The 25,073-nt window shown below is 64.1% G+C and overlaps 8 protein-coding genes across 8 annotated transcripts in view; 4 read left to right on the top strand and 4 right to left on the bottom strand.

Moving 5' to 3' along the window:
* Positions 1-249: 249 nt before the first annotated feature.
* Positions 250-2,733, top strand: F751_0683 (Protein SDS23; the record flags this gene model as incomplete). Its single annotated transcript, XM_011402702.1, has 8 exons — positions 250-399; positions 551-698; positions 889-996; positions 1,213-1,375; positions 1,570-1,803; positions 2,000-2,076; positions 2,251-2,393; positions 2,617-2,733. The coding sequence occupies 8 exons, from the start codon at positions 250-252 to the stop codon at positions 2,731-2,733; spliced, it is 1,140 nt and encodes a 379-aa protein (XP_011401004.1).
* A 509-nt stretch (positions 2,734-3,242) lies between these two features.
* Positions 3,243-4,691, bottom strand: F751_0682 (putative pyridoxal biosynthesis protein PDX1; the record flags this gene model as incomplete). Its single annotated transcript, XM_011402701.1, has 3 exons — positions 3,243-3,620; positions 4,031-4,447; positions 4,653-4,691. 3 exons carry the CDS (start codon positions 4,689-4,691, stop codon positions 3,243-3,245), a joined length of 834 nt encoding a protein of 277 aa, XP_011401003.1.
* A 334-nt stretch (positions 4,692-5,025) lies between these two features.
* F751_0681 (hypothetical protein) lies at positions 5,026-6,265 on the bottom strand (the record flags this gene model as incomplete). Its single annotated transcript, XM_011402700.1, has 4 exons — positions 5,026-5,204; positions 5,271-5,473; positions 5,654-5,959; positions 6,207-6,265. The coding sequence occupies 4 exons, from the start codon at positions 6,263-6,265 to the stop codon at positions 5,026-5,028; spliced, it is 747 nt and encodes a 248-aa protein (XP_011401002.1).
* Positions 6,266-6,898: 633 nt separating this feature from the next.
* Positions 6,899-9,336, top strand: F751_0680 (Lecithin-cholesterol acyltransferase-like 4; the record flags this gene model as incomplete). The annotated part of the gene is made up of 7 exons (XM_011402699.1): positions 6,899-6,944; positions 7,042-7,325; positions 7,537-7,746; positions 7,988-8,205; positions 8,341-8,581; positions 8,833-8,950; positions 9,068-9,336. 7 exons carry the CDS (start codon positions 6,899-6,901, stop codon positions 9,334-9,336), a joined length of 1,386 nt encoding a protein of 461 aa, XP_011401001.1.
* A 589-nt stretch (positions 9,337-9,925) lies between these two features.
* On the top strand, positions 9,926-11,707 carry F751_0679 (hypothetical protein; the record flags this gene model as incomplete). Its single annotated transcript, XM_011402698.1, has 4 exons — positions 9,926-10,549; positions 10,660-10,845; positions 11,013-11,456; positions 11,687-11,707. The coding sequence occupies 4 exons, from the start codon at positions 9,926-9,928 to the stop codon at positions 11,705-11,707; spliced, it is 1,275 nt and encodes a 424-aa protein (XP_011401000.1).
* Positions 11,708-12,633: 926 nt separating this feature from the next.
* Positions 12,634-18,048, bottom strand: F751_0678 (hypothetical protein; the record flags this gene model as incomplete). The annotated part of the gene is made up of 10 exons (XM_011402697.1): positions 12,634-12,749; positions 12,929-13,034; positions 13,201-13,274; positions 14,238-14,416; positions 14,968-15,070; positions 15,199-15,634; positions 15,762-15,971; positions 16,924-17,143; positions 17,255-17,412; positions 17,755-18,048. The coding sequence occupies 10 exons, from the start codon at positions 18,046-18,048 to the stop codon at positions 12,634-12,636; spliced, it is 1,896 nt and encodes a 631-aa protein (XP_011400999.1).
* Positions 18,049-20,185: 2,137 nt separating this feature from the next.
* Positions 20,186-23,374, top strand: F751_0677 (Protease Do-like 9; the record flags this gene model as incomplete). Its single annotated transcript, XM_011402696.1, has 8 exons — positions 20,186-20,551; positions 20,800-21,245; positions 21,374-21,489; positions 21,597-21,657; positions 21,813-21,913; positions 22,049-22,137; positions 22,323-22,838; positions 23,105-23,374. The coding sequence occupies 8 exons, from the start codon at positions 20,186-20,188 to the stop codon at positions 23,372-23,374; spliced, it is 1,965 nt and encodes a 654-aa protein (XP_011400998.1).
* Positions 23,375-24,463: 1,089 nt separating this feature from the next.
* F751_0676 (hypothetical protein) overlaps positions 24,464-25,073 on the bottom strand; it is a gene marked incomplete at both ends in the record, with an annotated part of 3,581 nt that continues 2,971 nt past the window's right edge. The window contains 2 exons of the mRNA XM_011402695.1: positions 24,464-24,573; positions 24,906-24,960. Of these exons, the coding sequence (XP_011400997.1) occupies positions 24,464-24,573; positions 24,906-24,960 (165 nt within the window). The remainder of the gene's footprint in view (positions 24,574-24,905; positions 24,961-25,073) is intronic.

Below are 25,073 nucleotides of genomic sequence, written 5' to 3'. Positions count from 1 at the left end.
TCCCAGGCAGGGGCATGGCCACTGGGATTCTCTATAATAAACAAAAAGAGCGAATGAGACTGGGAAATACAATATACTCAGAATGCCAGTGGGCCCGCGCGCCACTGTCTTGACTTCTCCAGTCGAGAGGCCAGTGGAAGGTTACGTAGCCTGGTTTCGGAGCGTGTTGAGCAACCCCACCGATCGACCACTCAGCTATTGTTTACATTCTCACAGACGCAGAATCTATCAAGGCATAAGTTTGCTCAGATGTCGACATCCGACATCAAAGCGAACGCCCAGGAGGTCCTGGCACCCGTGCACGAGCTGCTGCAGAAGACGCCAACCAGTGCGCTATGCAAACCCAAGCAGGACATCGTCACACTACGACAGAACCTCTCCATAGGCGATGCAATGCAGGTAGGACGAGTGAATACCTCCATGCACCGTGCGTGTTCGGAGGCGGAGGCCATGGGTTGAGAGCACGGTGTTCGGTGGTGCTCGGTAGCGATTTAAGGCCTCGTTCCCAAATCATGCTCTGAGGCGATTCGTCCACCTATGGCACCTGCAGATCCTGGCGAAACGGGGCATCCTGAGTGCCCCCATCGTTCTGGAGCCGGACTTGGAGGAAATGGGTGGTCTTCCTGAGGAGAGAGAGCTCTCCCCGCAGCTGCTGGGGTGGCTTGATGTCTCAGACATTCTGAGAGCCTTCCTCGATCGTGAGAGTTTGAGTTGGATGGAGTGTGATGTACCACAAGGCGATTGCATTCAGGGCCATGCCTGTGTCCCTGGCTCCTGATCTGGTGATGGCCTGCTGCCCCGAGCCAGGGAAGGCCAAGGTGGCATGCGAACACAGTCAAGGCTGTTCCCTCCCCGTCCATCAGAGGACCCCCCACACACATCACACAGATCTTAAGCGTGGCGGAGACCTGGTGCCCTCCAAGATGCTGGCTCTCATGTCGGCGATTGAGAAAGCAGCACCCAGCTTCATCTCGCGCATGCTGATCACCATTCCCAGTGGGTGCTGACCAGGGCAGCATGGGGTCAGGCAGCACACATGACATGCTGCGGCGGTGCCATGCCCTGCACCCGTGCTGAGCGGGATGCACGCCTGGGGGACTGGCGCTGCGCCCGGCCCTGCTCTCCTGTGGGTTCTCGGCCCCGGCATTGCAATCCTTGTCCCATGTCCACACACAGTGATCATGGCCTCACCCCGCCGCCCCCGCACCACAGGCATCGAGGACCGGAACCTGCTGTACGCCTCGGAGGCCGGGACCACGCCCCTCAGCAGCACCATCCGAGACCTGTTCCTGCGCCCCTCTGAGGGGGGGATGAGCGCCGTGGTCCATCGCATCGCCCTGTTTGGGCCCCACGGCGACATCACTAACATCGTCAGGTGGCGCGGCGTGGGGGGTGCATGGGCTGACTGCTCTGCAAGGATGTGCGGTCATGCAGTGCCCTGGACAGTGTATGCATTTTGGGCTTGTACTGGCTGTTTCTGTTCAAGGAGGTGCAGGTGTTTGTCACCACCCCAAGCATCAAAAGCCCCCCCTCCCCACTCCACCCATCACGATTGCACACGGCCCACAGCCAGATGGACGTGATCAAGTTCCTCGCGGCCCGGCCCGAGGCCCTGGGTCCACTGGCCGACGCGACGCTGGGCCAGCTGGGGGTGCTGGACTCCGCCCGGGAGGTGGTTTCGGTGGACCCCCTCACCCCAACCCTGGCTGCCTTTGCCATGCTGGCCTCACGACAGCTGGCGGGCGCGCCCGTCGTCGCCGACACCGGAGACCTGATCGCCAACCTGTCGATCAGCGACCTCAGGTGAGAAGCGGCCATGCGAGGGTGGTGCCAGGGGGCTGCTGCCGGTGCTTGAGAGTAAGGAGGAAGTGGCTGGGGGGTGCACGCCCCGCTTGCGATTCTGGAAGGCGTGGCGGACTGATCGCAGTGCTCGGGAGGGCCTCCAGCCTGATGGACCTCCTCCCACTTAGAAGCTCCTCGAACACGATTCCCCTGGCAGGACGCTGACCGGCGAGCATCTGGGGGTGCTCGCGCTGCCGGTCGCAGAGTTCCTGGCGCTGCGGCATGATACGACGTGTGAGTTGTGAGGATGATGTGCTTCGGAATGGCAAACTCTGGGGGGGTCATGAGGTGCTGCGCCCTTGCAGTCTACCGTCTCCCCGCAGGCCAGACTACCCCATTCCCCCTCACACCTGTGCTGCCTCCGCCCCTCTCCCCCTGACTCCCATCCATTCCCTTCCCACCAAGCAGACATTGGTTACAGCGTGCATACCTCCTCCCTGGCCCAACACGCTTACTTCAATGCCGCGCACCGCCAGATAGGCCCCGGCAAGAACGACATCGCCCTGTTCACGGTCGTGCCAGCGACAACCTTCAAGGGTCTATTGGCCAAGGTAGGGTACTTGGTGTGGGGGGCCGGGGCCTTGATTGCTCTGCCCACGGAAAGCCATGCGTTCCTGCACTGGACTCTTAGTCCATGCTTGTCCAAGATGCTGGCGTTCTTCTCTTTCTCTGCTGGGCTGGAATGTGTTTTTCCGCCGCCTGCCTGCATTTGCGTTCTCTCACACATCTCTTCTGAGGCCCTCTCAGCCCTCCTTCCTACCTCCCTCCTCACAGTTTGTGGAGCGCCATGTGCACCGCGTGTATGTGGTGGAGTCGCTGGAGCGGCCCAGGGTGTGTACTGTGATCACCCTCACCGACGTGCTGCGCCTGGTGACCAGCCTGGCGACATGACCAGGCTGGCGGCCTGACGGCGGCCGTCAGTGCAGATGGGCGCGGAAAATGGGCACTTGATCCCTGACCCATGGTGAATGTCTCATGTAGGTTCCTGTGTCATTTGCGGTCCGCCAGCGTGACAATTCCCAAACTCCTGGTCAGCACCTCAGATATTAAATGCACCGAGCCCTGCCTGAGCAGCACGGAGTCTGTCACAGAGCACAGCAATCAGTGGCCAGTACACAGGTGCACGTCCCACCTCTCCCAAGAGTGGAGGGAGGAGGTGGGGCACGTCTTCAGAGCAGGGGATCAGTGCAGGGTGGGGCGGTAGGACACTTCCCCCACAACCAGGCAGCCATGGGGTGGTGCCGGCGTACAACAGCGAGGGCCAGGGCATCGCGCAAGCGGGCGGTCCATGGCAGCTCTCGGGCTGGGGCGCCCAGGCACGGGCGCCCTCGCACCCCGGCCTCCACCCCGGCCTCCACCCCGGCCCCCCCCCACAAATGTTCTCTTGCCCACCGAGTCGCTCACTCGGAACGCGCAGCGTAGGAAGTGAAGCCGTTCTCCCGCACGTCGATGCCGACCATGGCGTCGCCCAGGCCGCCCGACACCTCCGCCAGGATCTTGGCGTCGCTGTAATGGGTGACGGCCTGCACGATGGCGCGCGCGCGCTTGGCGGGATCGCCCGACTTGAAGATGCCAGAGCCGACGAAGACGCCGTCCATGCCGAGCTGCATCATCAGCGCGGCGTCCGCGGGGGTGGCCACGCCGCCCGCGGCAAAGTTGACCACGGGCAGGCGGCCCAGCGCCTTGGTCTGCCGCACCAGCTCCACAGGCGCGCGAATCTCCTTGGCGTACACGTACAGCTCGTCCTCGTCGAGGGTCGCCAGCTGGCGGATGGCGCCCTGGACGGCGCGGGCGTGGCGCACTGCCTCCACCACGTTGCCGGTCCCGGCCTCGCCCTGTTTGCGTGTGTGTGAGTGAGTGTGAGTGTGAGTGTGAGTGTGAGTGTGAGTGTGTGTGGATTTGGCATGAGAGAGGACGGGGCGGGGCGCAGGCGCGAGGACGGGGTGGACTCTGCGTGCCCAGAGGGACACCGGTCATCCATCCGTGCTATGCTTTGAGTAACAGGGAGCCTGTGCGCACGAGTCCCAGTGAGTCACTCCAAGCTCACAGCTGGGCAGCTGCTCCGTCACCGTCAGCCTGAGCCCCGCGACCCTTCAGGTACCCAGCTCTCATGACAAGCCTCAACAGGACTGTCGATGCGCAACCCCTCCCAACCTTCCCACCAGCCACCATTGCGACCCCCTCCCACCTTGGTGCGGATCATGGCTGCGCCCTCGGCGATGCGGCGCAGGGCCTCGCCCAGGTCGCGGCAGCCACAAACAAAGGGCACCTTGAAGTTGTGCTTGGAGATGTGGTGGATGTCGTCGGCAGGGGTGAGCACCTCGGACTCGTCGATGTAGTCCACGCCCAGGGCCTCCAGGATCTGGGCCTCCACGAAGTGCCCGATGCGGGCCTTGGCCATGACGGGGATGGTCACCGCGGCCTTAATGGACCTGATCATGTCCGGGTCGCTCATGCGGGCCACGCCACCATCCTTGCGGATGTCCGCGGGCACACGCTCCAGGGCCATCACCGCCACGGCACCGGCCTCCTCGGCGATGCGGGCCTCCTCGGCGGTCACCACATCCATGATCACGCCACCCTTCAACATCTGGGCCAGACCACTCTGCGGGGCGAACAGGGGCGTGATGACTGGTGGGTGGTGGGTTTCGCCACAGCCCACGGAGGATTCCCCAGTCTGAACGTGGGAAGGACGCCGAGCCGCATGCAGGCGCAAGGGTATATGTTGTTTGACCTGCTGGTGGTAATGGTGTGCTGGGTATGGCCACGCGGGTCCCAGGCATCCCCCCACTCGGACCACCGCGTCCCACCTTGACGGCGAAGGTTCCATGCTGCTTGGTCTCCGTCATCTCGAGGTCGTCAGGCTCAGAATCAATACACTGTACCGATGTTGCTGGTGTGGGTCATTGCACATTCCTTACGTTGGGCACTGCACCACCGGAACAGCGTCGGGTGGTGGCCGCGCGTCACGTGGTAATTCGACCACTGGCCCAGAAGAGTTTCTTTTCTTTATCTTCTCTGGGTTGCATGAAACCCTAGCACCGCCGAGGTTCAGCACCGTGACAGCGTAGGATCTGGCAAACGGACTCTTGCAACCGTCAATCTGACTCGCAGTTGCTCACACTGCCCCACTAAACTTGATAGTTAAAGGTCCGCTGAGCATGGTGATGCATGGGTGCAGTGCTACCTCCCAGTGGCTTGCAAGTGGCCTGGCAACGCCATTCCTACAGACACCACAACCTCTGCGGGGCGCGTAGGGGCAAGGAAAAGGTATTGCTGCAGCACCACAAAATTGTAACAGACCAGCTGGTGAGCACCAAGGCCCAGCTTGGTGACGTGAGCATGCATGGCTGCCTGGAACTCTGCGATGAGCTAGGTGGCCTGCTTGGGCCAACATAGGGCACCCCCCCTCAAAAACAAACACCCACCTATTCCTTCTCGGACAGAGAGGTTGTGCCTGATGATGTCGGGGGCGGCCAGGAGGAAAATGTCGCCCACATAGACATGGTTGGTGGGAACATACACCGAGAATAGCTCCAGCTCGCCCTCCGGAGTGGTCATCTTGGTCTGCCCCGTGATGAACCCAAAGGCGTACTCCCCGTGCCGCGGGTGGCGTATCAGGACGCACTCCCTGCGGGAGTCAGACGTTTGTGATTTACACATTGTGGACGACTTGTCCCGGACATGCCAGACCCCCTCCTCTGCAGGCATGCATGGCACCACACCCTGACTTGCAGGCATGCACGGCATCGCAGCCCCTCTAGCATGCTGCCATGCCCCTGAGCCACTTCCACAACAAAGGCTGCCGCACCTGAAGCTGTGAGTTGCTTCGTTGTCCGGAGAGACGGCTGCGGAGACCTGCTTGGCCGCTGAGTAAATGTGCTTTACGAGGGGCACCTTCCGAATGATGTAATCGGAGAGCTTGAAGAGGGTGGCCCCCATCCACGACGACGTGAAGACGCCCGTGGCAAAGATGAAGAGCATGGAGGTAAGGAAGCCCAGGCCAAAGACATGAAAGCCGAAGAGGTAAGTGTACAGGGGCGAGAAGAAGTTGTCAAAAAACTCCAGGAACCACCAGGTCAGGTAGGCTGTCACCACCACAGGGAAGAGAATGGCACTGCGAGATTTGGGCAATGAGGAGGGGTGAGGGAAAGCGGCAGCTCGGGAGCAGCAGCGCTTGCGGAGCTACTGAGCAGGGACAATACTGTGTGATAAACCCCAGCACATCCTTGGCACTGCAATCTTCTGTAAAGGAGCCCCGGCTTGACACAAGCCTTGACATGTAAGCTGATATCCCATGTGGGCTCAAAAAGCAGGGCAGCGCATGCGCACCGCACCCGCCGCTTCCCTCCAGAACACCTCACCAGCCGCTCATGAATCGCCGTGAGAAGTAGGTGTTGAACAAGGATTGCGCCGCCTGCATGCCAAGGATGAGGGCATTCCACGTCCTTATGGTGTACTGGCCTCTGAAACCACTGGTTTCTGGCGTTGTGAGGGACCGTTGGGCTCGGGGCAGGCCAGCTTCATCGGCCTACCTGCTGGGTGCTCGTGGACCGAGGTACGGACGACCTCTTCTGCATCTCCACCTCTTCCAACACCAATCGCTCTTCTTCTCCATGTGGCGATCCCTTGGGGCTCATGGCCCCTCCCGTCATAGAGCGCTGGCGCCGAGGTGGTGACCTTCGCTCCAGCCTTCCGGCTGCTAGCTCCGCCAGCGGTATGGGTTCTGACACCCGCGCAGATGACGCGCACGCCCACGATGCGGTTTCTTCAAATCCTAATCGGCTCAATGTCCAAACGATAGCTTCGTCGTGCCACTCCCTGCGCGGACTAAGGTTTTAGTTCGAAAGGATGCTGACGGGCTGACGGGAGTTTGAGGAGCTCCGCAGCACAGCGCGCGCGGTTTTCTGGTTCCGGGATCTGGGGAGCATCTACATGACCAGCAGAGAGCAGGTGGAGCTGGCGAGATTGACCGACATCAAGCTCTGTGATCAATACCACGGCGTACGTAAAATCATCTCTTCGGGGAGCAGGTGATGGTCCCCGCTGGCTGCCCATGTCTGCAGCAGCGGAACCGGCCCGTCCTCTCCTTCTCATCCCAGGTGCGCGTGCAGAGGGAATACCGTGCATTGTCTCGTGGGAGCTGAGACAATTCCAACCCCAGATCAACCCTTTGTGCGCGCCATCGCACATGCGCAGGGGTGTGTGGGACCATCCTGAACACCCGCGCTGCCGGGGCCAGAGGGGAGGGGGAGAGGGCCTGGGTCAGCCTCAGTGGGGCTGACCTGCGGTACCAGAAGCTGTGGGGAACATATGATAGGAGCAGTGGACGCGTGGAGGGCCTCAGTTCTGACTCTGAGGAGGTGCTGGTGCCCACCAACGGCGATGCAAGCGGACTCTACCCCATCAGCATCCTGGACCCCGATGTGCAGTATGGACTGCCTGTGGTCCACTACTTTGACACATTTGTGGAGTATCTGACGGTGAGCTCACCGACGCGGGAAGCTCAAGTGGGTGGAGGGAGGGGAACCCTTGCAGCGAATGGCAGCTGCGGTCAAAGGGGAGCCTTTGCGGTTCCCCTCAGACTCCTCAGGTCCAATCTCTCGGCCCCAAAGCGTTTGCCCAGTGGGCACTCGCTTGCACCTACGAGTTTCCTCACCTCAACCCCAGGTCTCCCACCAACACCTCCTGCAGAGCAAGCAGGGCTACACGTGCGGCACTGACCTGTTTGGCTTCGGATACGATTTCCGACAGTCCAATTCCGCGCATGTGCCGGCTCTGCTGGACCGGCTCCGCAGCATGCACGCGCTGACGGGGCGCCGCGCCGACATCCTGAGCCACAGCATGGGGGCCCTGGTCGTCAGGAGTCTGCTCATCGATCACGCCGCGGAGTTTGAGAAGCTGGTGCGCTGTGGGCTGGGTGGGGTCAGCAGGGGCTGAGTGCGACCTGGGATGTGATGGGCGGGGAACATCGGATCGGCCTCAATACAGATCTCCTGACGCATGGGGTAGGTCTTGCGCTCCAATGACAATGTGCCACTGTTGCTGGAATAGCCAGTCGCTTGGCCCCTGCCCCGGGTTTCCCTCTCGCTACTTCACCTCACCCCAGATTATGACCTCTCCCCCCTCCCCCCCTTACCTTTAGGTCGAGACCTGGATTGCAGTGGCGGCGCCATTCGGCGGCGCCCCCGGATTCGGCAGCGACGCGCTCCTGACCGGGGTGCAGTTTGCGGGGTCATTGGGCGCGTACTTCTTCGTCGACCGCGGAACGTTCCGCCAGGCCTGCGTCCAGTCGCCCGCTGTGTACGAGTTGCTGCCCCCACCGCACTTCCCATACGCTGCCCCCGCCCCGGAGCTGACCCTGTGGCTCACCACACCCCTGCCCGGCGGGGGCGAAGGAGCCGCCGCCCTGCCATTGGGGGCCGCCGCGCAGCCCCGCACGCCGGCGCGGCAGTGTGCCTCGGAGCACCCCCCGGCCCGCCCGCGCTCGGTGCGCAGGGTGGCGGTACCCTCTGCGACCCACCCTTCCATGCACCGACCCGGTCCGGAGGCGGCGGCTGCGGAGGCGGCGGCTGGGGTGAGGACCCTCGGGCCCAAGGAGGCCCCGCTCGCCAGCTGGCACGAGGCGCACGAGTACAAGTTTGCACTGGACCAGCTGGGGGGGGTGCTGCAGGGGGTGCTGGAGGGCAACAGCGTGAGCATTGGAGGCCAGGCGGTGGCCATGCCCTTCAATCCGGATGTGAGTGGGTGCAGAGGGACAGGGCCCTGGGGCGTGTCCTGGGGCCGAGGGCTCGGGAGGGGGGTGGCTGCTGGTGGGTGTTCGAGCCTGGACAGCATTGATTGCACGTCTGCAGCTGGTATGGATGGCAGGCGTGAGGCGTGCAGCAGCGCACATTGCTGTTGCCATGGGAGAGAGTCTTGAGTAGGCTGAAGAAGGTAGCGCCTTGGAGAATCAGAACCCATCAACCCCCAATCCCACTGTCAACCCAGGTGTGGCAGCGCGCCGTCGACTCACACAGCGCCTGGTCGGCATGCACCTTCCCACGCACCTCCAGGTTCTACAATCTGTATGGCAAGGGGTACCCCACGCCGTATAGCCTGCAGTACGGTGCGCCTGGCATGATACTGGTCTGTGACCTCCTGAGCAGGACCTTGCACTCGCACCCGGCCATACCATGGAGGGGCTGGCTGCCACCTCCCTGCCCTTCCTTTCCCCCTCTCGCAGGCAGCTGGTGGTTCCCCGTGTCTGAGCTCAAGGCACTGCCCCACGCCAATGCCTCTTACACCTACGTGGACGGGGACGGCACCGTGCCCACCGAGTCCGCGATGGCCGACGGCTTCGATGCTGTAGAAAGAGTGGGCCTGGTGGGGGCGCACCGCCCGCTCATCTCCATGCAGAGCGCCTGGGACCAGATCACGACCTGGATACGGGCGGGCGGGGAGCCAGCGGGAGGGGCGGTGGGGGGTGGCTTCCAGATGGTCGGTCATCCCTGAAGCATGGCATGTTGAATGTAACCGTGTATTTTTGGACGCGATCTGCCTTCATAGCCTCTGCAGCGTCGCACCTGCCTATCCCTTGTAAATGCATCTCAACAAGAGCCAGCGAGTGGTGAATTGAGGTAATGGGCAGCACGCACAGCAGGCAATGCCAAGCGACTGTGCCAACACGCAGATCCCTTGCCATTCATCCTTGCACACATGGATTGTGACTTTATTTTCACACCAGCATGTTAATGCGAAGTGCAGTGCAGTTCCAATGTGTACTCCATTCCCTGCGGGTCGGAGGCTCAGGATCAACGCATCGGGCATCGGGAGTGGAAACCGGGCCCATGCACGGACATGCCCACTTCGACGGTATACCGTCTCCAGGTCCATCTCCACTGAAGCATTGATTCTCAAATTAGAACCCACGCTGACAATTCTGGATCGCACCTCAGTCCCTCTGTCTCTCCCCGCCCGCAACATGTCGGGAGACATGTCACCCGCTCGCACTGCCTCCGAAAGTGAGAAAATACTGCGTCAATAGCTGTTGAACCATTAAGAGCTAGATTTATTCGTCTCCATTGCTCGTCTGTACCGCTAAATGACTGTGCGATCCATGGACGGAGAAGTACTTCACCATACAGCCACACAAAGTGTGGAAGATGACGCGGGACAGCAGAGCGATGTGAACGCTGCCCGCCTGACAGAGACGGCTGTGGAGGTGCCCTGGAGCATTGGGGCCGCAGTAGAGGGCCAAGCGCCAGTGCCAGGATGGCTGGAAACGCACTCCAGCCTGGTCTCCATTCAGGATCAAGACGGCAGTGCCCTGGCACACCTGAAACACTCGCAGCTGGCGGCGGGGCTGCGGAAGCTGGGCCTGGGTGGCAAGACTGCAATAGCTGGAACAGTCGCTGAGTCATCAGTAGGCCTGCCTGTGGGCGCAGAGACAGGCCTGCAAGACGGGCTAGCTCGAGTTGGGCGCGTAGAGGTATCCGGGGAGGAACCAGCTACCCAGCTCCAATCTCCCACTGTCCCAACTCTGCAATCAATCAGCAAGGCACGACAAGTTGTGGTGGGGCCTGCCCGCTTCTCCCCTGCTCGGGCGTCCCCGAGGCACAACGAAGGTCATCAGGCCTCAGCTCAGCCTCCTTTTGGTGCAATAGGCACCAAGCACTCAAGTGGGGCACCTTCCGACCAAACTCAGGCACTCCGCACTCTCATAGAGGTATGCAGGCAGAGGTCTACCCGGTCCTTTCCATGCATCCACAAGTATCTGGGGTCTTTTTCCCCCAGCCCCTCGAGCCCAGCCCCCACGCACTGAACATCCTTGCGCAGAGACTGCAAGCCACGGATGCCAAGTGGGAGACTCAGACAGCAGACCTCGCCTCCCTCCCAGCCCTGCTGTGCTCGTGCCATCCCCGCTACACCAGGGCCCACCTCCTGGACAGCGCCCTGGCCGTGCTTTCCTTGACGCAGTCTCCGCGCAGCCAGGTGGCGCGGGCTGCGCTGAGCACCCTCGAGGTCAGCTGCCCCACTTGTGATGATACGGCATGCCGGGCTCGAGCTCCCTCTGGAATGCCTTCTGTGCTGCCCTTGGGACTCACATAATCTCATTAGATTGTTTGGCCGGAGCCATGACCCTGCGTCCGGCTCTCCCACACCCATTCCCCTCAGACCTCCGTTCACAGATCCTGGTGAAAGCCCACTGCTCCAAGCTCGACAGGCTGCTGGAGACCATGCTGCCCGTCCTCCTACCCCTGGCATTCCCCGTCGGGCGTGCCGGGTTCCTCGCGGCAGCCGCCAGGGCAGCGCTGAGCGCGACGGCGCAGGCGGCGCAGGCGGCGCCGATGATGAACGCCCTGCTGTCCGCCCTGGCGGGCGCCAAGGTGGCTGCCGCCCGCACGTACCTCGCACGTCTCTGCTGCGAGTTGCAGCGCCGACACGGGTCCGCGCTGGCCCCCGACACCCTCCTGCTGCAGAGGACGGCGCAGGCTGCGCTGCAGCTGCAGCGGGATGCACACTCCGAGCAGAGGGCAGCGGGGAAGGCCATGTTGCAAGGGGTCTATCAGGCAGTGGGTGACCAGGCAGGCTTCATGGCCATGCTCAAGCAGTGGGGTGTGAGTGGCCATGAGGTGAGCCGGTGTGGGGTGGAGGCAGGTACAGGGCTGAGGGGTTGGTTGCTGATTCGGTGAGAGTGCCAGGACTGCCTCTTCCTTGAATGCCTGGGAATCTTGCCATGGCAATCCTGTCTCCACTCAGTTAGTGGCCACTGGCTGGGCTGTGCTATGGTTCTGTGGCAACTTGACACCCTTTTCTTGGCTGCCCTGATTCAAAACATCATGTCATCGCATCCATCATGCAGGTAGGCGTCTTGCTCCAGTGAGCTCCAGTGCTGTGGGATCGTACCCTTAAAGGCAAGTGAGGATCGTCTGCAGCACCCCATGCGCAATGCACCGACACTTGCTCGTCAGACCCCACTCTCAAACGATAAAATCATGATGGCAATACTGCCAGGCTTCCCAGCTTATAATTTTATCAACCTGGCTCACGACCCAGAGATTTATTTAGATGGACATAGCTTGAATAGGGTTGTGGCGAGAACTGGGGATGGGATCACCAAGGGATGCGAAGGGGTGCAAAACATGAGTTTCAAGTTCTCCACCCATGAGGATCGAGGACCTCGAGCGAGCATGCACCATGTGCCGACTTGTCGTTTGCAAAAATCTGCACTCGGACTTTTTTTGCAAAAACATCTGGAAACTCCTATGTTCTCATGATAAGAAGGCTCATCATCGGCGCCCGAGGATGAGTTTGGCCCTCGTCAATTCCCCGTCACGGGGGGGGTTGTCTCACCGGCTGCCGAGCCCCATGGCCCCCATGCGATGGAAGTTTGGCCGGCCAGAGCGGCAGCCTGGCCACCATGCACGACAGGGACCAGTAGTCGAGTCCCTTCTTCATCTGCCGGGGCGCATGCGCGCCCAGTCGCTGGTCCTTGCAGCCATGGACTCCTCCCCACCATGGACCCTCGACCAAATAGCAGGCCTGGTCTTCGCCGGCTTCCTCATCGTCCTCTACTTCTCGGCCGGCGCCGTGGATAAGCTCGTGGCTCGGGCCCAGAGGCGTTCCCTGGGCCTGTGTGAGGAGTGTGGCGGCGTGTACCTGCCCGAGACCTGCCCCATGGGCAAGTCCTGCCCCTGCCTGCCCCGTGACAACTCCCCCTGATACTCGAGTTTTTAGACCAGCACCACAGTCGTAGACTCAGGGGTGACCAGACCGAGCGCCCCCGCCTCCCCAGCAGCTGCATGCGCCTCAGTGACCGGGCAGCGCCCCCGCCTTCTGGCGACATCGTCTGGCCAGTCCCGCGGCGAAGGCTGACAGCTCCTCCAGCCACTCTGCCACCAGGGGATGAGCCTCCATATCCACACCTGTGGGCAGGCGGGGCGGGGCGGTGGACATGCCAAGCGGCAAGGATCCTAAATGTGAGCGATCCTGGAAGCGCCCGCCCCAAGGCTCCAGCTCACGTCAGACGACGTGCCGGCAGCAGCAGCAGAAGCACTCCTTCCACCTCCTCCCAACCACCAGCCTCACCAGCACAGCTCCCCACCTGTGGCCACCTCGTCCGCCGTCCAGCAGATGACCGACAGGGCGTCGATGGGCGAGAGTCTCGCCAGTGTGTCGCAGGCCTCCTCCGCCTCCCTGCTGAGCGCTCCCTACGTGGAGGAGAGGAGAGCAGGATGGTGAGGTGGCACCAGGGACATGCGGCATCCCGCACTCCTGAGGGAATTGGGTGTCCGATGCACATGGCGCTGCGAGCCAGGTGCCATCCCTTCCCAGGGGCAGTCGTCCACTCGACCCAGGCCCAGGAGGGCTCCACACCTGGCGCAGGGCGTGGACGTACTTCAGGCACGCCTTGTACTTCTCGTGCGTCTTCTCGTCATACGAGGCCCCCACTGCGGACGGCCGGGTCGTTGGCGGCGGCGGCAGCGGCGGCGGCGGCGGATGCACCATCTGCATGCCATGCGGGGAGCTCTGGAAGTGCGGCGGCGGCACCGGCGGCATGGGCGGCATCGGTGGCGCGTGGGCGGGGTGCATCGGCCTGCGAGGCATGTGCACGGCGGCAGTGGGTGCCAGGGAACTCTGCCGAGGTATCAAGGCTTGCATGTATGGACTGCTGGGGAGACTGGGGCAGGGATTGGGGGCAGGTCCACGCGTCCTTGCGCGGCCATACCACACAGCCTGCTGCGGGAGGGACAGCCGGTCGCACACGCTGCTCCTTCCACCTCACCTCCCGGTATGCTCGTAGCGGCCCATGTCATACGGCGGCATGCCCTCGGGCGCATGGGGCCTCCCGCGCTGCACATCCACCAGACCTCCAGGCGAGTCCACCCCCGGGGAGTAGGGTGCCGGCCGCCGGCCGCCGCGCTGCGTCCAGCCGCCATCCTCCCGAGGGCCGCCGGGCGCCGGCGACCTGCAGTGCAAGCACACGTGAGGGGGCCGTGCGCGCTTTCTCGGTGGCGGGGCGGGGCGGGGCGGCGAGGACGGGAGGAGTGGCAGAGGGGGGGACATGGGGAGCGGGCATGCCCCCCCTCCCAGCACCCTCCGCGCGCCATCAGGGCCACAACACCGCACCCCGGGCGCCCCTGCTCACCTCTGCACGGGGCGGCGGCTTTCCACAGGCGCGGGGTGCCCGGCGTCCCACCCCCTGTCGGCGTCCCTGTCCGGAGGGGGCGGGCCGCCGTGGCCACCCCAGGCGGCGCGGTCCCCCGCCGGGGCAGGACCCCAGGCCGGGGCACCGTCCCCCCTCCCAGGCGGCGGGGGCCGGTCCCCGGCTGGAGGGGCTCGGTCCCAGTCTGCAGAGGGCCGGTCCCGGTCTGCGGGGGGCCGGTCCCAGACCGGCGTCGGGGGCCGCTGACGCGGCGACCTCGACCTCGACCTCGACAGGGGCTCGGGGGAGGGCCGGCGGCGCTTGACCCGGGCGCCGTCCTCGTCGCGCCGCCACGCCGCGGGCCGAGCGGCCCGCTTCGGCTCCGGCTCCCGTCCCCGCTCCGCCGCGTCGCGGTCCGGGGTGGCCCTGCCGGGATCCGCCCGCTGCCTGGAATCCGCCGGCGCCGGCTCAACACCCGCCTCCCGCACGCCGCGGGCCGCCGGCGCGCCGCGGCTGGGCCCGGGCTGGGAGGGGCCGGAGGACCCGGGCACGGGGCGGGGATTGACGTAGATGGGGGCGCGGCCGGCTGAGAGGCGGGGGAAGGGGCTGCCCGCCGGGGTGCCTCGGTCCGAGGCAAGAACGGGCGTGGGCGCCTGCTTCCTCACCTCCCTCGGCGCGCTGGCTGGCCCCTCGGTCAGCCTAGATTGGAAGACCCGAGGGGGGTTGAAAGGCGAGGGTCGCATCTGACGGCACGGCGCATGCGGGCAGGCTCCGCAAAGCCAAGGGCTCATCGACAGGTGCATGTGCTTTCGCTGTACTCAAAAGCTCGTCATTCGTTGAATGTGTTGGGCGACAATGGGCATCATAAGGACCCCATGGCCCCCTTGCCAACACCACGGGCCCCTCACTCCCTCCAACAGCACAGCAGGTTGTCGACACGCCCTTAGGGACACCCACCCAGCCTCCCAGCGAGGCAGCCCCTGGCCGCACCCTCGCACCTGTCCACCAGCAGCTCGATCCTGGCATAGTCTGGCCCGTCGTCGGGCTCCCCACGAACCACAGTCTCGTGCAAGGCGTAGAAACCCTGTGTCAACGCCAGGGCTGGGAGGAGTTGGCACAAGGCAGTGGTGGTGGGATCAGGCCTCCAGGGCAGGACGACAAACACAGGACCACCAAACCCACAGCTCCTACTGCCACACCAATCCAACTCGATGCCCCGGCGGCCCCACCCACCCTCGGCATGACCATCCCCCCCACGCTGGGGAATAACTCCTTGGGATCCGCCTCCGCCTCCATCTTCAGCTTCAGCATGGCTTGCTCACTGCACCCCGGCTCATCGCCAGACCCCTTCCAGGGCAGCCTCCCAGTGAGCATCTCCGCCACAATGAACAGCCAGGAGATAAGGTCGTCACGCTCCTCCGGCAGAGCAAGGGGGTTGTGCAGGTTTGGGGCGGTGTACGCGCCGGGCCCTGCCCCATCGGCCCTGGGTATGCACTGCCGTTTGGACTGCAGCTGGGCGGAGCCGAGGCCCGACAGGCGCCAGAGCATGCCTGGGTGGTCGGTGCCCTGGCCGCGCCTGTAGAAAGCGCGGGGGCTGAGTGCGCAGTGCAGGTAACCGCCCTCGTGCACTCCGCGGATGGCTTCCAGGAGGTGGCAGGCCACCCTCTGTGGATCCAGGGGTAGGGCGGGCAGGTGGGGACCAGCATAAGCTGCCCATTGCAGGAGCAGCGGGAGGCACTGACAGGGCGAGCCAGCTGAGCAACCCAATGCACAGATTCCCCCTAGGCCTCACCTTGACTTCCATAAATGGCCATATTCCGCCTTCATGCTCCATGCTGGCCGTGTGTAGTGAGGGTCCCAGCAGCTCCTGCACAATATATGCACGCCCATCCACATCTCCGGCATCCCTGAAGGTGGGTACTCCGGAGCAGACGAGCAGGACCTTTATCTCAGACTTGAGGCGGGAGCACCCCGGCTCAAGCTCGATTTTCAGCGCGTAGGACTGCGCAGGGAACGCGAGCGGGTGCCGTTGTGAGGCCAGGTATTTTTCGCGACGGGCCCAGGGGTAACTGTGCCGACCAGAGCTCCTGCGCAAAGGATTTATCCCCCCGTCCTCTGACCTCGCCATCGGCGTCTTCCATGTGGTAGACCTCGGTTCGCTCCCCCCTCCAGATCCGATCTTTGATGGTGTACTCCCCAACATTTGTCCCGCAAGGCAGAGTCGAGGACGCTTCGATGTCATCCATCGCACAAAGTCATGCCTTCATACCCTCAAGACGAGTAGTTGATTGCAATACATGAGCAGCGAATGTAACGGGGAGGCGTGCTCTTGTTGCGAATCCTTTCCTGTCGGGTGAACATCGCGCCCGCCCGGGGGTTGCACAAGCCCGGAGAAGGCTTGCCAGGATTCCAACAGAGGTGAACCCGGCATCGATAGGCACTAGTGATGACTACCAGGGAACAACACATTACAAAGTGTTGAGCAAAAAGAAACCTACTGGAAAACTCATGTGGATGGTGCACTTGCCTGCGCGCAAAGACGTATTGTTAACAAGAAGTTGCCCAGGGGAGAGTTCCATAGGAATTCTGGCATGGATCTCTCTCCAGCCCTGCCAAGCCATGCAGTCACATGTCGCACTTCCGCATACACCCCCTCCACATCAGGGCTGCCTCTGTGCCTGCTGTGCCTGCCTCAGGGCACTCCGTCTTGCAGGCGGCGCGTCGCGGAGCGGCAGTCCACGGGTGTTTGCCGAGCGAGTGCGCTGCTGCATGACCTCCAGCAAATCGCCCTGGGTTTCCGTTGCAGCCGCAGGCGCGGCAGTCCGACGCCCTGGCACCAAAGCCTCTGCATAGCTGGGGGTCTGCGGCGCGGGCAGGGCTCGCTGCGGCGGCACCGCGCGCCGCGGCGCGGCATCCCGCCGTGGCAGCGGGCGCTGCGCCGCCTCCAGCGGCACAGGCAGGTCCAGCCCGTAATAGCGGGAGTAGTCCCGCCCGTGCCGCGCGTACCACTCCCGGTAGGCGGGGTCCGAGCGGTACGCGTCTGCCTCCCCAGCCCTCCGCTCGCCCGGCCCCGCCTCCGCCTCTTCACCCAGGCCTCCCAGGATGCCCAGCAGCATCCCCATCCCCTCTGCCAGCCAGCCATCGTTCTCCTGCACCGCCCGCGCCTCCGCCCCCCTGCAGAAGTGTGTTGGGAATGGTACACAAGCTGTCCCTACACAAGCAATCTCGCTGAAAGGTTCATGCGGATGCGCTGTTAATCCTCGAGGAACCACCGTCGAGGCTCACCTGCGCACGACGATGCGCAGTGGCGCAACGGCCACGACCTCATCCCAGCGCAGGGCGCTGCAGGGGAGCAGGGCCTGGGGAATGGATGGCAGGCCCAGCACGTCGAACTTCAGGCTGGAGATGGCCCCGGAGTCTGGGTCAAACGCATAGTCCCGCACCTGGGGATTTAGGGGCGAGTGATTGTTCAGATGGTAATGTGTCTCGGCTGCTGGGCCCGGGAGTCCCTCATATTCACAGACATAGAGCAGCCTCGCATGGCTCTGAGCAAGACCAAGCACGCCTGCCTGCCCATCTTGAAAACCCAGCCTGTCAGCAGGCCACCCGCGGTCGCCGGTCCGCGCACTTAACAGGGCAGACCATAATGAAAGCCCTAGAGAAGGCTTCATTAGGCGCTCTCAATGCCCTTTGCTCCCCGCCCGTCTGCATCCCATTAGTCTCTTGGGAGGCATGTGGGGATAACTCCCCCCCTCCCTCCTTCAACAGACACACGCTCCCCTCACCTTCCCAAGCTTGACGCCACTCTCTGACACAAGCTCCGCTCCCACCAGCTTGCAGTAGCCGGCGGCCTCGTCGGCGGGTGGATCCAGCAGGGCCGACTCGTCATGGACCAAGATGACGTCGCCTATCTGGCGCAGGCTGTACAGCAACACATGGTCCGTGGCCTGGGCGCCCAACCCCGTGGGGCTGGTGCGCAGGTACAGCGCTGCCACCTCCAGCCTGGCTGGGTCCACCGTCAGTTGGTGCACATACCCCAGTCGGCGTCCAGAGGTTCGGGTGACCACCTCTTTGTCCATCAGCTGGGAGCGGAGGAGGGCGGGGGTGCGGGGCGCAGCAACGAGGGCAGTAGGGGGGGTTGAGGCCGACACCCGGCCCGCTGCACCTCTCTGGCCAGATCGGCCCTCTGAGGGGGTAAATGTAGAGGAGTACGCATCACGAGGCCTCGAATCAGTCAGGAATGGAGCAAAGTGTCTGTTTGTGGTTCGCCGCGGATGACAGAGGTGGGTGGCGAGCTCGACACGACCGCTCAACGCCGCTCCTGGGAGGGGACCGGCGGAGGGCATGTCAAGGCTGTAGTGACTTGTTCCAATTATCCATGCAATGCTGCCAGCGGTGAGTGGTGAGAGCTCATGTGACTCGCGTAAGTCCCGAATCTGTGCAACTCTCGTCGTGGGGTGGTGGAGGACGGTTGAGTGGAGCGTAGCTCCACTTTTAGGTCCACCCCTCGTCCGATGTCTCCACAACCCAAACAATGAGCCCTTTAATTGTCATTCTTCACTATAACTGTGTGGCGACTGTTGCTCACATTTCAACAGGGCTAAGACATTCACTGAGATGGTTCATACCACCTTGTCTCAAAGGTCATGGCCAGCTTGGTCCGCAACGTTGCCGCTCGCATCATCAGCTGCAGGGCACTCTGAAAGTGCTTCTCTGCCCTCCTCATGTCATGCGGTACGAGGCCTCCATACCAGCGCAGCGGGTCTGCTCCCTTGGGTGCGGTGCCAGCGGCGCCATCAGCATCCTGCGCCTCGGGAGCATCTTCCAAGCGCTGGCACGCAAACTGCTCCGCAATCTGGTCTACGATGCTTGGGGCTGGCGGGCTTCCAGAGGCGGGCATTTGGCGGGCTGCGTTGTCTGAGCTGGGGACTTTGTCCTGGCCGCTGCCCGCATGGCAGCCAGCCTCACCCAGGCCGTGAGAGCGTGCAGGCAGGGTCAGCGGCCTGAAGTTTTCGGACCTCACCAACTGCAGCTCCCCACTCGCATCTGCAGGGGGAACAGCATGGATGAAGGCCCAGGAAAGAGGCCGTGGCTGCATCAGGGACATTTGCCAGCTCACACACTCCTGAATCTAAGCAGGGGCTCACCGCTCCGTGAGACACCCGTGCTGGCCGATATATAACTGGGTATCCGAATCGTGCTGATCTCCGTGGCGTTCGTCTGGTACCGAGCCCGGGCCATGCTGAGGAACCCGGCCTCCAGCGACTCCTCGAGGGACCTCTGGAGCTCAAGGTACTCCTGAAGGTCCAGGAAGGGTTCCTTCCCTCATCTGTCCCTTGAAATAAGAATCTGTCACTCTAACGACTCCAGATGCGTAGGCTTTGTGGCTTCTCACCTGCACTGTATCCATGTGCTCGATGAAACCTGCCTCGCTCCCATATGGTCCGTGGACTGCACGCTCCACCATCTTATGGATTGTCTTATAGATCAGTAGCTTGATTTTGTACGTTTCAACAAGAGTGATCGCCCAACAAAGGGTACACTGTGAGGTTGGACCAGACGTTCAGTGGCCCAGTCTTTAGGCGCGCGATCTGCCCCCTGCTGCTGCAGGGCACTTCCGTAAGGAGGAGGGGTGTATCAGCGCAAGAGGCATTTGTTCAAAGAGATTCTCATTTCAAATATTACCTCTTCGCTCTCTCTACAATCAATACGTTGTTGACGTCCGTCTGTACTGAATTTTTGAAATAAGCCTCTCGCCGGGTCTCCGTCCGACCCCGACCGTCAACTCGAGTAGTTCGGAGCCGTCCACTCGACGGGTGCCGAGCCAAAGGTGAGGCCTGGCCTATTGATGCGCACTTTGAGTAGTACGGTGCATGTCGCGTGCTCTGTGGCATCAGGGCCCCTCTGCGCTGAAGGACGAGGGTTAGGGTTTCCCGTCGACCACCACCGGGCTGAGGCAGGAACACCTGCCAGAGCTCTCCGAGCGTGCGCCAGCACCCCCAGATGCTTTCAACGCAGGTAAAGAATCATAGGTCCAGTCCGGGTAGTGCCGCAGACGCCTTGCGGGCTTCCGTGTCGCTGTACATCCCCCCCGACACCGCCGGCGTACAGCTTCCTGAGGTACAGCGGTGGGCTCCCTGTCGATCCACAAAAGCGGGTCCTGTCTCTGAATCCAAACTTACACCCACCCCCGGCCACACCATTCCGGCGCCCAGGATGTCGAGCTCCATCCCGTGCAGCGAGAAGGCCTACCCCCTGCGCGGCAAGCCCCCGTCCCCACCCCGCATGGACCTGCGCTGCTCCGCCTTCTCCGCCCCCGGCGCGCAGGGGGGCCCCAGGGAGGAGGCCGGCACGGGTCCTGTCCCCAGCGCCCGCCACCTGCATTCCCTGGACTCCAGCACCGATCTGATCCAGGACCACCACTTGGTGCTGGACCCGGCCACCCCGGCCACGGCCAAACACCACGCGGCAGAGGCGGAGCTGACCACGGGAGCGGGGGCGCGCGTGCTCAAGCGTCACATGGACGCCGTGCTCAAGGTGTTTGCCACGCACAGCTACCCCAACCATGAGCTGCCCTGGCAGGTGGGTCGGTGGAGAGATGGGGTGGTGGACCATTGGGGTTGGGGTCTGGTGCACTGGTGCCGAGCTGGGGTTGGTCAGAGTGTTTGTTAAGGCCGGCCACTGGCCCCCTCTGGGCCACTGTGCTGCCTCACCACCCAGTGCTCCCTTCCTCCCTCCCACCGCCCGAGTCTCCCGCACATCATGCCACCCAGTTTCCACTCGCTCCCGGCATTCCCCTCACCCACCCTCCAACAACCATCACCCGACAGCGCAAGCAGCAGACGCACAGCAAGAGCACCGGCTTCGCGGTGGCGTTTCCCGGCGGCCAGCGCTGGATCCTGACCAACGCGCACAGCGTGTCGTATGCCACGCAGGTCCAGCTCAAGCGGCGCGGCGACGACGAGAAGCACGCCGCGCGCGTGCTGGCCGTCGGCACGGGGTGCGATGTGGCGCTGCTCACCGTGGACGACGAGGCCTTCTGGCGCGACCTGCACCCCGTGGAGCTGTCGGCCGACACGCCCGCGCTGCAGGCCGCGGTGGCGGTGCTGGGCTACCCCATTGGCGGCGATTCGCTGGCCATCAGCGCGGGGGTGGTGTCCAGGGTGCAGATGACGCACTACAGCCATGGCTGCATGAGCCTGCTGGCGGTGCAGACCGACGCCGCCATCAACAGCGGGAACAGCGGCGGGCCGGTGATGAGCGCGCAGGGGGGGGAGTGCGTGGGCATCGCCTTCCAGAGCCTCACCGGAAACACTGGTGGGGAGGGGTGGGGCGGGGGGGTGGGTGGTTGAAGGGACGAAAGGGGGTGGGGAAGAGTGGGGAAGGGGTGTGGCCATGGCACAGAGTCTTTGGCACTGGAGGGGAGACCTGGGAGGGACTGGAATGGGGATGGCGGGGCCATGCTCGGGCAGTGATGCGCTGCAATTGCCCCAGAGCGACACGGGTCCAGGTCCCCCACAGTGAGGCGCCAGGGTGCTGTTCCCGGGCAGGGCACCCAGGCATATTGGATCATCTGGTGATGTCCTCCCCACCCCCCCCCCCCGCCCCTCACCCCTTCCATCCGCAGCCAACATCGGCTACGTCATCCCCACCTCGGTCGTCCGCCACTTTCTGCACGACTACATGAGGTGAGAGGCCCAAAGGGGAGGTGGGGTCGCACAGGTCTGCATGCTGGAGCTCGAGGTCGAGGAGCCCCATCGAATGGAGCCGTGGACGGGAGTCTGGGCCCACGCCGCTTGCATCCTCTTGATTTCAGCACCTCTCGCACATTCCCCGCACACAGGACGGGCACCTACACCGGCTTCCCCTCGCTGAACGTGGTCTGGCAGGAGCTGGAAAGCAGGACCCTGAGGCTCGCCTGCGGCATGGGGCCCCAGCACAAAGGTGTGTGTGTTTGTGGGCCATGGAGCGAGGATGCAGACGGTACCGGCCTGTAGAAGCACGGCCCGGCTGCCGCCGCGATGCGCCCAGTGCGGGCCAAGGTCTCCACACACATGCTTCCCCTGCTCACCCCGGCAGGCGTGCTGGTGCGCTCTGTCAGCGCGGCCGCCCACGAGGCCGAGGTCCTGCGTCAGGATGACGTCATCATGGCCATCAATGGCGTCGAGGTGTGTGGGCTCGAGGTTGGGGGTTTGGCAGGAGGGGGGGGTGGGTGCCACGTGGCCGCCTCAAGCTCTCCCGCGGGCTACGAGTGCTTGGTGCTCGTGGTGGAGTCTGACAGGTGCATGCCCGCCCCGCCCTCGCAGCCCCGCCTCCACCCCCGCTCCCAATGCACACACCGACCCCGCCTTAGGTGGGCAACGACGGCACGGTCCCCTTCCGGCACGGCGAGCGCGTGGACCTCAAGTACGCGGTGACCTCGCGCTTCGTGGGCGACACCGTCACGCTAAGCCTGCTGCGCGCGCGCGCGGAGCTGGCCGTCGCCGTGCGCCTGTCGCCCTACCAGTACCTGGTGCCGCCGCACATGGACGAGGGGCGCCCGCCCTACCTCCTGGTGGGCGGCCTGGTGTTCACCGCCCTCTCGGACCCCTTCCTCGCCCAGCGCTACGGCTCTGTCGCCGCCGCGCCCGTGCGCCTGCTGCACCGCAGCTTCCTGGGCGTCCGCGCGCGGGCGGGGGAGCAGACCGTTGTCCTCAGCACCGTGCTCGCCTGCCCCGCCACACTGGGGTACGAAGGCGCGGGCGGCTTGCGCGACTCCCCGCTCGTGGCCTTCAACGGCACGCCCGTCGACTGCCTGGCCCAGCTGGCGAGCCTGGTGGCCGCCTGCAACGAGCCCAGCATGCGCTTCGACATGGAAGCCGGCGGGAAGGTGGGTGTACGTGTGGACACATGTTGTTCTTGTCGCGGGCAGCGAGGGATTTATGCAGCGGCGTGCAGCGGGGGGGGAGGACCCCCTTGATCTCCTCCTAATCGCTTTCTCTAGCGCGGCCATGCTCAAGCGCAGCCATGACCGTGGTATGGGTCCGGCGGCGGGAAAGTGCAGGGACCCCCCGGCACCCCTGCCCCGCCCCGCATTCCCCAGATTCAAAAAGCCCAGCTTCCCTCCTCCCTCCACCTCCATCCCCACTCCATCAGATGATCATCCTGGACAGTGCGGTGGCGCGCGCCTGCACCGCCGGGGTGATGGAGGACCACGGCATCTCTGCCACCATGAGCCCCGACATCGCGGCAGCGGTGGAGCGCGCCCAGCGTGCCCAGCATGACGCGTTTGATGGTGGGGAGCAGCGCCCCTGCAGGAGCGGCGTGGCGGCAGAGCACTGCGCTGGGCCGGCCCCCATCCTTGTGCCTGCAGCGGGGGAGCCCGGCGAGGGGACCGACGGAAAGCCCCCCGCCGCCTCAGGTTGAGGAGCTGGCGGGGCCTGGGGATGCCCCGCTGGCCCTGATGTCCTGGACTCCTGCCTGGAAGGGGAGGTGTGTCAAAGGGCGACATGGCCAGTGTTCCCGGCAACCCCTCCCACTGCCTGCTGCATGGCGAAACCCCTGCACCCACTTTCCAGCACTTTGAAACGCAGTGTACAAGATTGAAATGCGCCACTCTGGCTGAATGATGACATACCATACCAACCTGCAAGACTCCTTGATGATCCTCAGTACCAGATCCATGTAACACACCTGTATGATCATGCCTCTATGGATACCCAGCACTCCCTCCACTCCTGCTCACACCTGCACATGTCAGCCTGGCGTCGTGACACCCACGCTGAGGGACCAGAACAACTCCTCAGCCGGCACCCTGCCCGCACATTCTCATGCGCGCGCGGGAGCTCTGGTAACCCTGCTGCATGTGGGTCATGTTACACGTTGCGATGCTGAGAGGGCATGCAGCGGCGTGCCCGCTGCTCCACCCCGGTCGAGGCGCAGGGGTGGGAGCCGGTGGGAGGGCGCCGTGCGACAGCATTATGATCGAGAGGGAAAGGGGGGTGGGGTGGTGCACAGGTCAGGTCTGAGGTGCATGGTACATGTTCACTGCAGGGTTGGGAGTTTCCAATGAAGAGGGGCTGCTGCACGGGCGGCTGGGACGCTGTCGCGGCGGCTGGGTGGCTGGCTAGCGGCGCCAACGGATGGGGTGGGGCGAGTGGGCGTGCGGTGGAGCGGGCGGGGGCGCGGCGGAGCGGGCTGGCTGGGGTGCGGTGGAGGCGGGGGTCGTCACAAAATCAGGGGTCCCCTCGCCGCCGGAACTGGGGTCGGTATCACCCCCCTTGCCCGGGGCTGGGAGTCGGGAAGCATGCAGCAGCGGTGCAGCAGCCGGAGCGAGGGCCCAATCTGAGCCGGGTCGCTGGGCGGCAGCGAGAGAGAAGTGGTCGCGTGTGTGCTGCTCCCCTAGAGGGAGCAGGGTCAGTTTGGGTGGCGGCGGCGCAGAGCCCGGCGCCGGGCGTCCTCGCTCCGCGCGACGGCCGGGGGCGGACGGCGTACCTACTCCCCCCGCGCCGGGCGTCATAGGTACTGGAAGGGCCTTCCCACCAGGTCCAGCATCCCGGCCGCGGAGTAGGGGCTGTCCGGCATGATGCTCTCCATCAGGCGGTCCAGCCCCGGCACGCCGGCCACTGCGGGGATGGTATGTAGGGCGGGGAAGGGGTTGGAGGAGGGGCGTGGGCCGTGCGGGAGGGGAGAGGGGGTGCATGGACACGAGCATCGTGCTGACGGAAGCCCGTCCGACAGCCGCCAGCGCGTTGGTGACCGGCACGATCCGGCCTCGTACCCGCTCGGCTCGCAGAGGCCTCGGCCGAACCGCAGAAGGGCCCGTCGAGCCGCCACCGACTCCCTGCCCCCCAGCCCTTTCACTCCTGTACACCCCCTGCACACACGCATCCCCCGAAGCGCGCTCCTCCCCCCTCCTGCCCCTCACCCCCCCAACACCACCACCGCCACCACTCACGGTCTGCAACGTGAGAGTGGATGTGCATGGGCTCAAACAGGTCGTCCAGCCCCGCCTGGCCCGAGGGCGAGGTCATGGAGGTGGGGGACAGGGTGAAGGGCGTGGTGGGGCTGCCGTCGCCGCCGCGGCCCAGCAGCAAGGCGCCCGGACCGTCGCCGATGGCGCCGT

This window comes from Auxenochlorella protothecoides (genome assembly GCF_000733215.1).
Source record: "Auxenochlorella protothecoides strain 0710 unplaced genomic scaffold scaffold110, whole genome shotgun sequence".
Taxonomy (NCBI): domain Eukaryota; kingdom Viridiplantae; phylum Chlorophyta; class Trebouxiophyceae; order Chlorellales; family Chlorellaceae; genus Auxenochlorella; species Auxenochlorella protothecoides.
Note: the sequence above shows the minus strand (reverse complement) of the source record. Positions and strands in the feature narration are given on the sequence as shown.